This window comes from Dipodomys merriami, unplaced genomic scaffold (genome assembly GCF_024711535.1).
Source record: "Dipodomys merriami isolate MVZ:Mamm:240054 unplaced genomic scaffold, mDipMer1.0.p SCAF_599, whole genome shotgun sequence".
NCBI classification, from domain to species: domain Eukaryota; kingdom Metazoa; phylum Chordata; class Mammalia; order Rodentia; family Heteromyidae; genus Dipodomys; species Dipodomys merriami.
Window position 1 is genome coordinate 296365 of NW_027206178.1, and position 16308 is coordinate 312672.

At 44.2% G+C, this 16308-nt stretch overlaps 1 protein-coding gene across 49 annotated transcripts in view; it reads left to right on the forward strand.

Moving 5' to 3' along the window:
* Positions 1 to 16308, forward strand: part of LOC138813404 (protein FAM114A2-like) — a 185365-nt gene that overhangs the window by 35110 nt on the left and 133947 nt on the right. For 45 of the 49 annotated variants that reach the window (XR_011367801.1, XR_011367793.1, XR_011367785.1 and 42 more), the window contains exons 2-3: positions 6272 to 6425; positions 9300 to 9441. Coding sequence is in view for 5 of the 49 variants with exons in the window: in XM_070001815.1 (XP_069857916.1) it covers positions 9426 to 9441 (16 nt within the window). In the remaining 44 variants the exon portion in view is untranslated. Of the gene's footprint in view, positions 1 to 1564; positions 1653 to 6271; positions 6426 to 9299; positions 9442 to 16308 lie in introns of those variants that run through there. The other 4 variants (XM_070001803.1, XM_070001804.1, XM_070001823.1 and 1 more) reach the window with 2 other exon arrangements.

Here is a 16308-nt window from a genome sequence, read left to right on the forward strand (position 1 = left end):
TGCCTAGCAACCCTATTGACCTGCTGATGCTAATTACCCTGCTCAGCGTGCTATATATACTGCTGTGTAAAAAATAAAGTTTGAGACCTTGATCAGAACCCTGTCTTGGTCTCCTTCCTCATGTCTGGTTTGTCTCTCATTCAGGTCAGTTCCTCTTCGAGCCCTTGTTGACCGACCCCGCGGGCAGGGGCAGAAGCTCTATTCATTAAGTTAGAAATAATATCTGAAATGCTACCTCTGTGCAGGAAGAGAACCAGACTCCAGCTCTTCAGGGGAGGAGTGTGACAGAATTGGAGGCCATTTGAGAGCCTGTTGTGTGCTTGACATCATGAATGGCACAAGGGATCCAAGGTGCAGCCCCTGATGTACACTCTAGAAGTTTACATCTGCCAGAAAAGTTATGCTCTGCTCCATGACTGATCATGAGAAGGGAGACAGACTTCTTAGAGAGGTCTGAGAAAGTGGAAAGCAGAATGGATGGTAGCAGAGGGAGGCTCTAGGGAGGAGCTGGCTCCTGCCTTCATGTATTTGCAGCTTTCTCCTCTGTTTTATTTATTTATTTATTTTTTGTCGGTGTGAGGCTTGAACTCTGGACCTGGGCGCTATCCCTGTGCTCTTCAGATAAAGGCAAGCATTCTGCAGCTAGAGCCACAGCACCACTTCCAGTTTTCTAATGGTTTATTGGAGATCAGAGTCTCATGGACTTTTCTGGCCGGGCTGGCTTTGAACCGTGATCCTCAGATCTCAGCCTTCTGAATAGCTAGGCTTACAGGTGTGAACCACTGGTGTCAGGCTTACCACTGCTTTTTGTTCATCCTTTGTCCCTCCATTTCTGTGCACTAATTTTATTTTTATGCTGAAGAAAAATAGAAAGCTATTATCTATCCTACTTCATGAGGTTATTTGACTATTGTACCTAATTTGGTTATTGCAATTGAGATATTGTGGGCTTTAGACAGTGGTCAAATGCAAATAAGATTGATTCATTGGTTGTTTGATGGATCGAGTCATTCATTCATTCATTCATTCAGTACATTTATTGTTGTACCAACTATGTAACCAGCAAGATATGTGCCTTGCATTCTTGTGGAAGAGACACCTAGGTGGTAAACAAGCAAATTAATAAATATGACAGTGGTTATTGGAACTGCGGACTTTTTGTTGTTGTTGTTGTTTTGTGCCAGTACTGGGGTGTGATCACAGAGCCAGAGCATTTTTGCTTAGTTCTGCTTAAAGGTTGATGCTCTACCATTTGAGGCCCATCTCTATTTCTGACTTTTGGTGGTTAATTGGAGGTAAGGTCTCACAGACGTCTCAGGTTGTTTTCAAACTGCCATCCTCATATCTCAGCCTCCTGAGTAGCTAGGATTCCAGGTGTGAACCACTGGCACCCAACAATTAAGAATACTGTTAAGGAACTAAACAGACCACTTACTATAAAAGTGGTCTCTGAAAAGCACATAAGGTGAAGAGAAACCCTTTTTCTTTCCAAAGGTTTAAGTCTGCTGAGATCAACCAACTGGAGACAAAGATATACTCATCCTATTTTGTAGTTGGAAGAACCATAGGAGGTGATCAACCCACAATCCAATGAGATTTAAAAACAGAAATCACTTCACCTATGCTCTGCACCATGGAGTTGGGGAGTATAGGTAATTTAGAGGGATGGTAAATGATTTTTAGGTAAAAAGAGCAGTATTTGCACTTTGTCAGAGAACCACGAGACAGGTAGGTACAGAGAACAAAGGTAGGTTTATTGCTGGGAGGGGGGCTGGCAAGACCCCTTCTCACAGGGTAGCAGTGAGAAGAATCATCTGGTATTTTCTGAGGTGACCTGTATAACCTAGGAGGATTAAGAGGTGATACAAGTGACTAGGAGGTAGTGACCCTGGTGAGGGCCAGGGGCTTCATCATGGCAGACTAGGCTGCTGTCCAAATAATAGATAAGAGGCCCTGCATCTGCCCAGACCTGAAGGTCACACTAAGGGGCTCTTGTTGCCTTATATGGTTGTAGCTGCTCCAGAGAAATGCCATCTTAAGTTTGTGGAGGCTGATTATTTACTGTGTTTTTAAATGGGCCTAGTGTTGCCTAAGAAGGGAGCATGCTCAGCTGTGGAGAGGAGAAGGAGTGTATTAAACTATGGGAAGGGAGCTCATTTTGCTAACATAGGGAGTCTGGGACAAGGTTCCCATAGGCTGTGGGGGAGGTAGTGACAGGCTCTGAGAACATGGGGACAGAATTTTCCTAGGAATAAAACTTTCTTACTTGGCAGATAAATCTCAAGGAGTCCCTGGAGCTGCTCTAGAAAAATAGATAAAAGGTGGACATTGGTAGCTCATGCCTATAATCTTAGCTAATGTGGAGGCTGAGATCTGAGGATCACAGTGTGAAACCAGCCTAGGCAGAAAAATCTGTGAGACTTTTCTCTCTGTTTAACTATTAAAAAGCCAGAAGTGGAGGTGTGGTTCAAGAACAGCAGAGTTGAGGAAAAATGACAAGTGAGAGCACAAGGCCTTAAGTCCAAGCCCAAGTACCAGTATCCATTAAAAAAAAAAAAAGATGTGAATAGACTCCTGTCTTGAAAAAAACAGGAAAAGGCAGTACTGGAAGTATGGTTCAAGTGGTAGTGTACCAGTCTTTGGTAGAGTACCAGCCTAGCAAGCAAAGGCCCTTGACAGTTGAAACTGTAGTAGGTACTATCAAACCATTCTTTCAAACTTCTTTTTTTTTTTTTTTTTTTTTTTTGGGTCCGGTTGTGGGGCCTGAACTCTGGGCCTGGGCGCTGTCCCTCAGCTCTTCAGCTCAAGGCTAGCACTCTACCACTTGAGCTACAGCACCACTTCTGGCTTTTTTCTTTTTGCTTATGTGGTGCTGAGGAATCGAACCCAGGGCCTCAGGCATGCAAGGCAAGCACTCTACCACTGAGCCATCTTCCCAGCCCCTCTTTCAAACTTCTTTAGAATGCAGAATAGAGAATATTGTAGAGTGGTTAGAGTGTGGGATCATTCATTACCCTCCTTTCATGTCAGCCCTGACCCCTTCCTTCCTTCCCTCCCCTTCCCTCCATGCCTTCCTTCCTCTGTCTCTTTTTTGTTTGTACTAGCATTTGAAGTCAGAGCCTGCTGCTTACTATTCAGTTGCTCTACTACTTGAACCCTGCACCAGCCCACTTTCTGAGCCTTTCTGAACCTCAATGCCCTTATCTGTAAAATGAGGACAATTATCTCTGAGCTCTATAATTTGGAGTATTTTCAGGAAAATTTTATAAGAATAGTTGAAGTAATAGATATGAAAACACCTAAATGCTTAAGAGCATTATTGATGAGAAGGAGCACATCTTTTTTTTAATACATTTTTTATTGTACAAATGCTGTACAGAGGGGTTGAGTTACATGAGTAAGGTAATGCGTACATTTCTTATCAAGCATTGCTGCCTCCTCTTTTGCTTTTCCCCTACCATCCCTTCCTTCCCACCTCCACAAATACGCTCCATAACCCCCACACCCCCTACCCATGCCTAAATTGTAAAGTTCATTTTTCAACATAGTGTCTTGTACATCTCATTGTTACAATGGATCAACCTGTATCCCTATTTAAATATTTTGTTTTTTCCCTTTCCCTCCCCAAATTAGAAAACTGTATATACAAGATACAGGGCATTGACATCAAATACAGTGAAAACAGGGGGTATACCTTGGGGGAAGAACATACAAAGAAACAAAAAAAAAATCACATGGTACATTATAAATACGTTAGAAACCATAGCAAGAAAGAAAAAGACAAAACTTGTGTCCCTATCTTGGGGTTCATTTCGCTTGACATCATCTTATTTGGTCATATGTACATAGCTTTTGACCTTTTCTGCTTGTCCCTGACATATACTAGTTATTGTAAGTAAGGAAACCATGGGACCTATGTTTCTTTGGGCCTGGCAAGAAGGAGCACATCTTCACTCCAGATTTATCCTTTGTGTCCTGGGCTTTTTTTTTTTTAACTTTTTTTGGCTTTGATAATTGGCTTTGATAATTGGATGCTCTCAGATGAGATCTCCTGGTGTCAGGTTAAATCCATGTTGCCTTACAGGTGGGTGGGCAGGTGGGTGGCCTGTTCTAGGATTTGTCCTAGTTTAGCAGCAGTGGTGTTCCAAGGAAATGAAAAAGAAATGAATTTAGGCTGCTCCTGCAAGAGTCTGTGTTACAGGAAGCTCAGCAAAAAGGACATGGTGTCTGCTATCTCTGCTGGCTTCTTAGAGACAGTGTGTGGCACCAAAGCCCTGGTGCTGGGTTATCCTGCACATCACCAGTGGCACTGAGAGCACATTGTAGCTCTTTTCTCATTGATTGATTGGTGCTGGTACTGGGGCTTGAGCTCAGGGCTTCCCACTTAGCTTTTTGCACATTACTAGTTCTCTCCTACTGGAGCCACACTTCTACTTCCCAGAGATTATGGCTTTTTCAGAATGCTACTCCAGTCAGTCTTTGTACCCCAGCCCTTCTTCACCTCTGGCATTGTGTAGCAGTCACTCATCAATCTGTGACTGGTCAAGTGCCTGCCATGTTTCTGAAAAGGACAATCAAGATGTCAGGGTGTTCCCCCATCTCTGCCCTCAGGGCTAGGCATCAAGGCTGGGCTGTTACAGTGGACCAGAATGGCAAGACCCGATGGAAATACTCCCCAGGATACATTGGGGAGAATACAATTGAAGCTCCTAGCTAGCAGGTGCTAAGCTGAGTTGGGTTTGATTTCTGTCTTCAGAACTAGAGAAAGCAAGTATAAGCAAATATATGGAGAAGCAATAGTGCTTGGGGCATTGGTGAGAAAAAGGTTGCAGGCAGAGTAGCTTCTCCCACCCAGGCTTGGCTGGAACTCAAACTCATGTGGTTGTACGCCTGTTGCAGGACCCCCACCAAGAAGATCACTTCAAAAGCAAGGCTTTATTCAGGTGGGCTGCAGCTCCGGCTTTGTCCCACACACTGACTCAGCAGAACTTAGGAGGAAGCCCCGAGCTGAAATTTCACAGTGTTTATAAAGGCAAAAACTACAAAGGGATAAAAGGAGAAGAAAAAAAAGAAATCACAGACTGACAAATTTAAGGCAACAAGAGGTGTCAGCAGGGCATTCCAAGGCAATAAGGGGTTGTAGGGAGTTATCAAACTGGCTGGGTCTTAAAGGGCATTCCAGAGCAGTTAAAGCTTAGCAGGGAGTTTCCTGGCTAGTTGGGTTCTGATAAGCTGTAGCTGGGATAATTGGTGGTCTGGGTTTGTTCACAGGGTCTGTTTATCTTGGGCCAGCTTGGTCATCTCCTGAAGTTTGTGGGGACCCAAGGCCAGCTATAGTACAAAGTGGGGCCTGACTTCAAAGTAGCTTTGTTCAAGTAATCTATGGTTTAGCAGTTTCAGCACAAACAAGACGGTTTCTGCAATTCAGGTGGGCCTAAGGTTAATATGAGCAGCAGAAGGGTTACTGCTTCTAAACGAAGCCACTTTTAACTCTTCAATGTCTCATATCCACACTAGCCCCTTCCATATCCCAGGATAGTTCTTGTGTCCTGGATTCCTCTTCCCTCACTCCCTCCCTTCTTCCCTTCCTCCCTTCCTCCCTTCCTCCCTTCCTCCCTTCCTCCCTTCCTCCCTTCTTCCCTTCCTCCCTTCCTCCCTTCCTCCCTTCCTCCCTTCCTCCCTTCCTCCCTTCCTTCCTTCCTTCCTTCCTTCTTTCCCTCCTCTTCCCTCATCCCCTTGCCCCCTCTCCCCTTCCCATTTCCTTCCTTCCTTTTTTTCCCCTTCTGGAGTTGAGACTAGAACTCCAGGCATCACTTTGTCAACCAAGCTTTTTTTCTCAAGGCTGATGTTCTCCCACTTGAGCCACACCTGCACTTCCAGCTTTTTTTCTGTTTCATTGGAGATAAGAGGCTCATGGACTTTTCTGAAGAGACTGCCTTTAAATCATGATTGTCAGCCTTCAGCCTCCTGACTAGCTTGGATGACAGGTGTGAGTCACCAGTACCAATCTAGCTCTACTTTCTTTACCAGTTCAATCTAATCCATAACTTTTAACACGCTGAGTTTGGGTGGTGGCCAGTGTCATATTCACCATAGGCCTGAGCCCCCTTCCTTCCACTCTGAGAATCTCTTAACAGTTGGCCATCTGATATATTGGTGGATCCTCCTCTTCGGTGGTGCTGGGGATCTTGCAATGGGACAGTCCAGATGGGGTGACATGTCATCACTTACTGATGTATTCTGACAGTGCCTTAATTTCATATTTTTTAAGGAGCCTCTCCCTGCCTTCCAGCAACTCAACACTGGATCCCACAAAACTGGCTCCAGCCTCAGTGATGGCTGTGATTCTTCTTGCCTGGTGCCTTCATGGTCTGCAGAGGTGTCAGGAGCCAGCAGCTGAAGAGCAGTCTGCAGCTTTGAATGAGGTGATGTACAGATTACTTACTCCTCAAACTCTTTCTGTACCTAAGTGTGTAACTTTAGCATGCATTTCAGTGCACTTTTTTTTTTTTTTTGGTCATGGAACCTGAATTCTGGGCCTGGGCACTATCCCTCTGCTTTTTTTTTTTTTTTTTTAATATTTTTTTATTGTGAAAATACCGTACAGAGGGGTTAGAATTACATGAGCAAGGTAATAAGTACATTTCTTATCAAGTATTGTTGCCTCCTCCTTTGTTTTTCCCCTCCCATCCCTGCCCTCACATCTCCTTATCCCTCAGATCTTCATCTCAAGGCTAGTGCTCTGCCATTTGAGCCACAGTGCCCCTTTTGGCTTTTTCTCTTATGTGGTGCTGAGGATCAAACCCAGGGCCTTATGCATGCAAAACCAGCACTCTACCACTGAGCCACCTTCCCATCCCCTCATTGCACATCTTAAAATGCAACTTGTAGTATTTGAGGCACAAAAATGGTGTTTACTCTGAATTCTAAGATTCCTAAATAGTTAACTTATTTATGCCCCAGAAATTGATATCATTACCTCAACTAAGTAAATGACTAGTAGTATTAGCCAATAGATGAATTCAGGCCCACTGAATTTAATATCAGAAGCAATGCAGAGGCACAGAGGCTTGTAATTAGGGTGGGCGCTAGTCTCTCATGCCTGTAATCTTAGCTGTTGAGGAGACTGAGACCTGAGGATCATTGTTTTGAAGCCAGCCCAGGCAGGAAAGTCCATGAGACATTTATTTCCAGTTAGCCAAGGAAAAGCTGGAAGTGGCCAAGTGCTGGTGGCTCACACTTGTAATCCTACCTACTCAGGAGGCTGCATCTGAGGATCAAGGTTCAAAGTGAGCCTGGACAGGAGAGGCCATGAGACTCCTATCTCCAGTAAGCCACTGGAAAACCAGAAGTGGCACAGTAGCTTAAATGGTAGAGTGCTTGCCTTGAGCGGAAGAGCTGAAGGATAGTGCCCAGGCCCAGAGTTCAAGCCCCACAACCAACAACAACAAAACACTAGAAGTGGTGCTATGGTTCAATGGTAGGGTGCTAGCCTAGAGCAAAATAAGTTCCAGGGCAGTGCCAGGCCCTGAGTTCAATTTCTAGGGCTGACGCAGAAAAAGGCTTATTCTTAGTTTAACCTTCTCCTGTTGCTATCTGGAAAGTATTAATATTTGAACAAAAGGTGCTGTGTTGTCACTTTGTACTGGGCCCCTCTACCCTGTGGCTAGTCCTGAGGAAGGTTCATGTGCCTCATCCCTGCTACATTGTGTGCTTGCTCTATCATGGAATCTCGGTAAGTGTGTGGGAGTGTCAGCTGGTCCTGAAGTAGTGAGCTCCCCATCCTTGGAAGAATTCAAAGTTGAAACTGGAGGAAATTGGAATGCCAGATGGGAGGAGTTAGAGTAGGCAATCCTTAGGATCTGAGTTCCTATGAACCCTGATTGTAGGATTCTGTAACTTATCCTTCTACAATGTTACTGAATGTCAGAAAATAGAGGAGATGGGGACCGAGGAAAATGGTCTAGTGTGTAGGATTCTGCAAGTACGAGGAACTTGGAGTTATTTCCTTACTGTTGGCAGTAGTACTGGGCTGCTGACCCTCTGCTCTCCCCAATGTTATCTGTATGGGAGAAGCTCTGTTCTAGTGCTGAAAGTTCTCCTCTTGGTCAAAGGTCACAGCAGTGACACTAGAAGTGCTAGTGTCCTCCTTCTGAGGCCTAGCAATTACTTGCCCAGCACCTTTGTTTGCTAAAGAGGGGAGTGTGTGTGTGTGTGTGTGTGTGTGTGTGTGTGTGTGTGTATTTGCATGTGTGTGTGCAGTGGTAAACAGGATGGACTGGAGGGCAGGAAGAACAAATGACACTCCAGACCTCCTGCCATGTATGTGACATTCCTTCTCAATGTTGGAACTTTAGGCAAGTTATTTTCATCTCTTTTCACCTCACTTTCTGCCTCTGGAAAAGGGATCTGAGAGAATGAATTTTAGCAACTTGACTTAATTTTTAGAGATTTTCATTAATAACACAATTTATACAGCACTTTGTGTTTTTCAAAGAACTTTTCACATATGTGAGCTCACCAAAATTGTCTTAACAATGAGAAGGTGGTATTTGCACCATTTAAGTGATAAAGGAACAAAGGCCAAAAAGACAGTGGGTGGCAAAACTAGGCCTCTATGTCCACCATTTCATATAGGGATCTTGGCTATTTTCTAAAAGTTTATCCTTTTGTTCATTGAGCTAATAATGACAGGTTCCCATAATGTGATACTCACATAGTCCCTAGGCTGCTCCTGTGCACAAGGATTGTTTTTCTAAGACAGGATCTGTCTATGTAGCCCATGTTTACCTCATACTCTTAGTGTTCTTCTTGCCTCTGTTTCCTGAGTACCACAATACATGGCCACAGGGATGGTTTTTGCTGAGGTCCTCCATCCTTCTTTGGTCTGCTTTGACTGGGAATGTAGCAGGGTGAGAGCCATGCCCTGAGTTCTAAAGTTAGATACCTTCTGTTCACATCTCCCAATTTGTCCTGTAGCTGAGTGGCCTGGACAAATGACCTTTTGGGACCTGATTTTTTTCATGTGTAAAAGAATGGTAAACTTAGCTTCTTTCATGCAGGGCTGGTGCTATACCACGAAAGCTATACCTCTACTTCCTACATTTCTTTCTAGTTAATTAGAGATAAGAGTCTCATAGATTTCCCTGCCTGCATTGGCCATGAACCATAATTTAATGATCTTAGCCTCCTGAGTAGCTAGGATTACAGGTATGCGCCACTAGCATTGGGATATTAGGCATATTTTTTAAATTAGCTTTTAGGCTTGGAATTGTAGGCTTCTTTGGTTTTCTTTTTAGTATCTGCCTGAAGTCCCAGGGAGCCCCTGTGAACCTACTTGAAAGAAGATCTCATCACTTAAAAAACAAAACAAAAAAGAGAACCACCAGGAAAAAAAAAACACCCTGCATAACACCTCTGTGAACATGGGAGAGCAAAGAAGTAAGTTATGACATCCACTTCTTGCTGCCATTTGGTATTTTGCAAACTGCCACTGCTATTAACAGTCACTTTTGAGTATTTATGATCTTGCAGTTAGTTGGAGCACTTTGATTCTCATAAGAAAAACAGGTTCACATTTAGAAAATGTGCCCTACAAGTAGCTGAGATCCCTCAGGGAGGCTGATGGATGGGGCCCACACAGGGGAAGGAAATGCAGCCACCTCGCCAGCCTGCAGAACTTTGCCTTTTCCACACACCCTAGTTGGAAGCTGTTTTTGTTTGTTGTGGTGGTGGTTGTTTGTTTTTGTGTTTTTTTTCCAGTCTTGGTATTTGAACCCTGGACCTGGGTGCTGTCCCTTAGCTCTTCAGCTCAAGGCCAGCACTCTACCACTTGCTGCTTCCAGCTTTTTCTGTTTATGTGGTGCTGAGGAATTGAACCCAAGTTCTCATGCATGTGAGGCAAGCACTCTATTACTGAGCCACCTTCCTAGCCCCTTGAAAGCTGTGTGTTTATGTCTGGATCCTTACCCTGCCAGGGATGGACTTTCTGTGTGGCCCTGGCATAGTGTCCCATGGCAAAAGGACATGTAGCTAAATACCAAACCACTTTCCACACATATGTCCTTGCACCACACCAGCCACAATGCTAGCAAAGACCAGAAGCTGGTCTTTGAATTTATCCCAGAGTCCTAAACTGGTTCTTGGTGTGTGCAGGATAGAAGGGAGAGTTTTGGATCTGGCCAGTGTTGAAGCATCAGCCCAAGTAGAGCACCAGATCCTAAACTAGAAATTGGGAAAACACTGGCTCCCACTTTGGGCCTCAGTTTTGACTCTCGCTACATGATGCTCTGAGGTCCATGAGGTGCTTCAGTGCCAAATTATACAGGACTTGTGTTCAAGAGAAGTTGGGGTTTCCAGAGAAGGAGAATTGCATTTTAGGATTATTAGTTGTTTTTTGGTTGTTTTGGTGGTGGTCGTGAGGCTTAAACTCTTTGCCTGAGCGCTGTCCCTGTGCTCTTCAGCTTAAGGTCAGCGCTCTACCTCTTGAGGCACAGCACCACTTCTGAGAATTGCATTTCAGTGACAAATTTACAAAGGTCTTGTCACTGTACATGTAAAGAAAGCATCATCAGCTTGTCAGTGAGAATCTTTTCACCAAGTGGATATGAGGGAAGGTTGGGGTTCCTGCTCTGTCTGTGAGACTTTAGCTGGGCTCTGGGTCTTCTCAGGCTTGTTTCTACTTCTGTAAAATCCTTCCAGGAAACCTCTTCACATTGAGTTGCTATGGCTTCTTGGGCTCCTCTTGGCTGTGACAGCTTCTGACACTGCCCTTGTTTGGGGGCAGCTTGGATGGTTTTGAGGAGCCCTAGTCAGACATGCTTTAGAATCTGTTGGGATTCATCTCATGTGTTTTTGATTTTAGATTGAAGTTCATGGATTTGGGAGGAGAAAACCAGAGAAGTAAATGCCATTCTTAGCACAAAGTTGATGTATTTTCACTGTCAATTTGACCTTGATCACCTAGTCCGTGGGCCTTCATAGTTCTCCAATGCCAAAAATCTTTTTCTTCCTTTTTTAAACTTTACTCCCCCCCCCCCCCCCACCTCCCAATCTATCTCTTTCTGTGTCAGTACTAGAGCTTAAACTCAATGCCTGGGTGCTGTCCTTTAGCTTTTTCATTCAAGGCTGGTACTCTACCACTTAAGCCATACCTCCAATTTAGGGTTTTGCTGATGCATTAGAGGTAAGGGTCTCTTTGATGTTTCTGTTTGTGTTGGATTTGAACTTCTATCCTTAGATCTCAGCTTCCTGCATAGTTAGGCATGCCCATCTCTTTTGAGAAGACCTGGTGATGTAACATATTATTGACTGTTTGCTGTGCACCTGGTAAAGTGTTGTGTGGCAGGGCTATGAAGACACTCAAGACATCATCTATGCTCAAGTATCCCAAGAATGAACTGCAGCTCAGATGTGTGCAACAGCGCTCTCAGCGCACTGGGGAATGTGCATTGATAGTGTTCATAGGACTTCAAGGAAGTTAGTTACCTGACCAGGCTTTCCAATTTCCTGATTTTGTGCTTTAAGTGAATTTCCATGATTCCCTTCCATTTCCTTCAAACCATAATATTTTTTTTTGGTTGGTTGTGAGGCTTGAACTCTGGGCTGGGACACTGTCCTTGTGCTCTTCAGCTCAAGGCGAGAACTCTACTGCTTGAGCCACAGTGCCACTTCAGGTTTTCTAGTGGTTTATTGGAGATAGTAGTCACACGGACTTTCCTTCCTGGGATGGCTTTGAACCTCGGTTCTCAGATCTCAGCCTCCTGAGTAGCTGGGATTACAGGCAGGAGCCACCAATGCCTGGCAAACCATAACATTTTAAATGTTACAAGAGAGAGAGAAAATTACAGAAGCTAGCATATTTCTTTTGGAGACATACCCAGAGACTCATTATTTTTAAGCATTTTCTTAGCACTTCTTGTGTTGAAAGCATTTTTAACTCATTAATTAGTAATCCACATTAATATATAGATGGAATTAATCTATTCCAGACAGAAGTTTGTCTTGAGGAAATACAAAAAACTTAAGTACTATTCCTTTCCACCTGTATCTTCTCTCTCCTCCCCTCCACCACACTTTATCTTGTTCATTATTTAGATTATTGCTCTGATCATTACACTCTGATTGAGCGCCACAAGTGTCCTTGGAGCTTCCACAAAGTTTGGGTTGGGTGTCTTCCCACTCTTCTGGACTCCAGGCTGTACATGGGTCTGCTTTGGGGACTCATTAGCACTTGAAAATGAAATTGGCCTCATAAATAGTCATCCTCAGGAAACAACGGGCTCTCCCATTTTTATTTTAGTTGCATTCAGCTGAAAACCTCTTAGCTTGTATTCTTGTTTGAGGAGAGTTTTTTTTTTTTTCCTCCTTTTTTCCTTCTTGCGGATCCTAGGGCTTGAATGCAGGGCTAGGTCTTAAATGCAAGGCCAGGAGATTTTGTTTGTTTGTTTTTCCTCAAGGCTGGTGTTCTACCACTTGAGTCCCAGCTCCACATCTGGCTTTTTGGTGGTTATTTGGAGCTATGTGTCTCAAAGACTTACCTTTCTTTCTGAGCTGGCTGAAAACCATGATCCTCAGATCTTAGCCTCCTGAGTAGCTAGGATTTCAGGTATTAGCCACTAGTATCTGGCTAGGAGGTTAGTTTTTACCTTCAGAAAAAAAATCTCCATAACATGACTACCATTTATGTCTCTCTTTGGAACAAGGGCTCCCCTGTCCTTGTATTTGATCAAGATGATAATTTTCCACCTTGTACAGATAAGGAAATTGAGGACCATGAGGAGCAATCTCAAGATTGGTAAAAGTCAGAGCTGATATACATCTCCAAAGCTCTCCCCTTCCTATATTTCTTTGGTTCACCATTCTGGGCCTTCCCAGTGTGGTGCTCATGTTCACCCACAGTGGGCTGTCTGCCTTCCTCTGCTGCTGGCCTCTGGTGGGAGAAGCTTGCAGAGGATGTGATGGTCTCCTGATTATACTCTTGTCTTCATTTTGTCACCTGGTGATCTGTTTCAGGAGCTGCCTGTCTATGGCCCCCCCGTCCTCTTCCTTCCTTCCTGTCCTGGCACAAAGGAGCCACTCTTGGTACTAAGATCGCTGTGAAATCAGATATGTAGAGAATCAGCCTATTGTCCATGTGGGGTCATAGATCTGAGGATTCTATTCCTGACCTCTGGGAGCTCTTAGTGTTATCAGAGAAGAGCTGCCTTGTACTCCTGGAGTCCCCTTCATTAGCTCCTTTTCTTTCTGCCCTTACAGGTCATGCCTGTTTCAGTAAGTAGTTATTATATGCCAGGTCTCATGCTCACAGACTGCTATCTGTGACAACCTACTCATTAGGAGGTGAAATCATTGTTCCTCTTACCAGATAGGGAATCAATTGTTTAAGGGCTGGGCGCCAGTGGCTCATACCTGTAATCCTAGCTACTCAGGAGGCTGAGATCTGAGGATCATGGTTCAAAGCCAGCCCAGGCAGGAAAGTCCATGATGCTCTCATCTCCAATAAACCACTAGAAACCCAGAAGTGGCACTGTGACTCAAGCAGTAGAGCACTTGCCTTGAGCTGAAGAGCTGCGGGATAGTGCCCAAGCTCAGAGTTCAGGACCCCTGACCAAAAAATAAATAAATAAAAATAAATAAATAAATAAATAATAAAGAATCATTTAAGGAAGGGGCTAAGAAAAAGAAAATACAGCTAAGAAAAAAAGAGAGCAGCAGAGATTCCTAATCTCCATATCTAATAGATATAAAAAACATTCAAAAAAACATTCAAAAAACAGATTGTACCCAGGTGCGGGTGGCTCACCACTGTAATCCTAGCAATTCAGGAGTCTGAGATCTGAGGGTCCTGGTTTGAAGCCAGCCTGGAAAGAAAAGTCTGTGAGGCTCTTTATCTCCAATTAACCTGCAAAAAGCCAGAACTGGAGGTATGGCTCAAATGGTATAGCACTAGCCTCGAGCAGAAAAAGCTTAAGGAAGGGCTAGGAAGGTGGCTCAGTGGTAGTGCGCTTGTCTTGCATGCATGAGGCCCTGGTTCCATTCCTCAGCATCGCATAAGTAAAAAAAGAAAAAAGCCAGAAGTGGTGCTGTGGCTCAAGTGGTAGAGCACTAGCCTCGAGCAGAAAAAGCTTAAGGAGGGGCTAGGAAGGTGGCTCAGTGGTAGAGCGCTTGTCTTGCATGCATGAGGCCCTAGTTCCATTCCTCAGCACCACATAAGTAATAAAAGAAAAAAGCCAGAAGTGGTGCTGTGGCTCAAGTGGTAGAGTGCTAGCCTTGATCTGAAGAGCTAAGGGACAGTGCACAGGCCCAGAGTTCAGGCCCCATGACCAGACCCAAAACAAAAAACAAAAACAAAAAAGCTTAGGGATAGTTCAGTCCCCAGTTGAGTGGGGCTCAGTGTCCCAGCTCTGAGTTCACTCTCCAGTACTTGCACCAAAATAGGAATAATATTAATAATTACTTAAGAAGGAACAGGAAATACTTAGGATGTGGTAGATGTTTGAATCCTGAAGCTCCCTGTTGAGTTGCCTTGTTTCCCTTGTAGTACTGTTGCAGTGGTGTGTGTGTGTGTGTGTGTGTACACAAGTAACCCTATTAGTTATTTTATTGTGACCGTTAGGACCCATGAGCAAGAACTATTATAAGAAAACAGAAGTGTTGAACAATACGCTGTAAGCTACAACAGTAGATGGCCAAGCCAGATGGACCCCAGGTATCATTGATTCTGGACTGTGCACAGTTAACCAATCACAGACAGTATTGGCTCCTTGGTTAAACCCCAGAGAAAAAGCTGCTTTGCTAGGGATGCTGCAAGATAGACTGGCCAAGTGAATATCCTGTGTTAAAACAGGGAGAGGCAAGTCAGTAAGGTGAGGGCTATGCAATGCTCTGAAGGAAATGGGCATAAGTGAGAGCACCTGTCCTAAAGGGGCTTGTGGTATTAGTCTTTCCCCACACCACCATCCTAGAAGTTGTCCCTCAGCTTTTTGCTCAAGGTTAGCACTCTGCTACTTGAGTCATAGCTCCACTTCTGGCTTTTTTGTTGCTTTATTGGAGATAAGGAGCCTCATTGACTTTTCTGCCTAGGATGGCTTCACAGCATGGTCCTCAGATCTCAGCATCCTGATTAGGATTACAGGCATGCGCCATGGGCACCCATCTATAATGCTGTTCTTAATGGCAGTGGCAGTCAGACAGGGCCTTCATCCATGTCTTATATGGTCTCATCCTAATAGGTACTGTCCTCAGGCTAGAGTGTAGGGGACTGACTGGAAATCTCAGGCCTGGCCAGAGTGACAATTGAGTGAGTTACATTTCTTGAATTTGGATGCAGGCCACCTGCTTTGCTTCTTGGGTTTCTGCTTTCAAGTGCTCTGCTGGACTATACCTGGGGTCTCTGGTGAGACGCCTGGGTGAATGTGGGCACTTTTCAGAATGGCTTAGAAGCAGCTCTTGGTGGCTTTGCAGCTTGGCTTTCATTTCTGGCATGACAGTGCATTGGGAAGGTTCTGGATCGAGTCAGGCTTAGCTTTGGGCTCAGTCTCTGCCACATGCTAGCTCTTTCTTCCATTCCAGATGAGTCACTGTCCATCTTAGGCTGCCCTGTCCTGTCTCCTCCTCATATACCTGTCTCTGACTTGGGGCCAGGGATCTGATGAAGAAATTCTCTTCAGACAAATAGAGATTCCCTGGAAGGAAATGGATCATGTAAAGCTGGTTTCTCCACTGGCAGTTGTTCAATTTTATTTCCCTTTCATTTTTCTTCCTCTTCTCAGGGATCACTGCCTCTAAGAACTTGATAGCAACTAGACTTAGATGGGTAAATGTAAATTGGAGCTGGCTTCTGAAACTCCAGGTGAGTTTCTTCAGGCCTGGGAGATTTTTCAGAGCCCTACGCACATAATGCATTTTAGCCTTTATTTTATTTTTTTAACCTATATTTTTCTTCTTGTATTACTTCTAGATGCCTTTTATTTTCCCTTAGGACTCAAGCATAATTTTGGTTGCTTTTAGGTGTAATTTTAGAAGGCCTAACTCATTTCAGTGAGAGGAAGATTTATTATTTCACATAATAATAACCACAGTGGGGCTGGGGGGTTATCCAGGGGAAGGGTGCAAGCCTGGCACGTGTGCAAGGCCCTGAGTTCAGTCCTCAGCCCTGGCAAAAAAAAAAGAAAAAAAATAATAACCATAGCACAAGGGAGACGGTAGAATTCATTAATTCAGTGGCTCAGTACTGTCTTCTTTTTTTGTCTTTTGTTTTGTGAGCCATGGGGCTTGAACTCTGGGCCTGGGCTTTGTCCCTGAGCA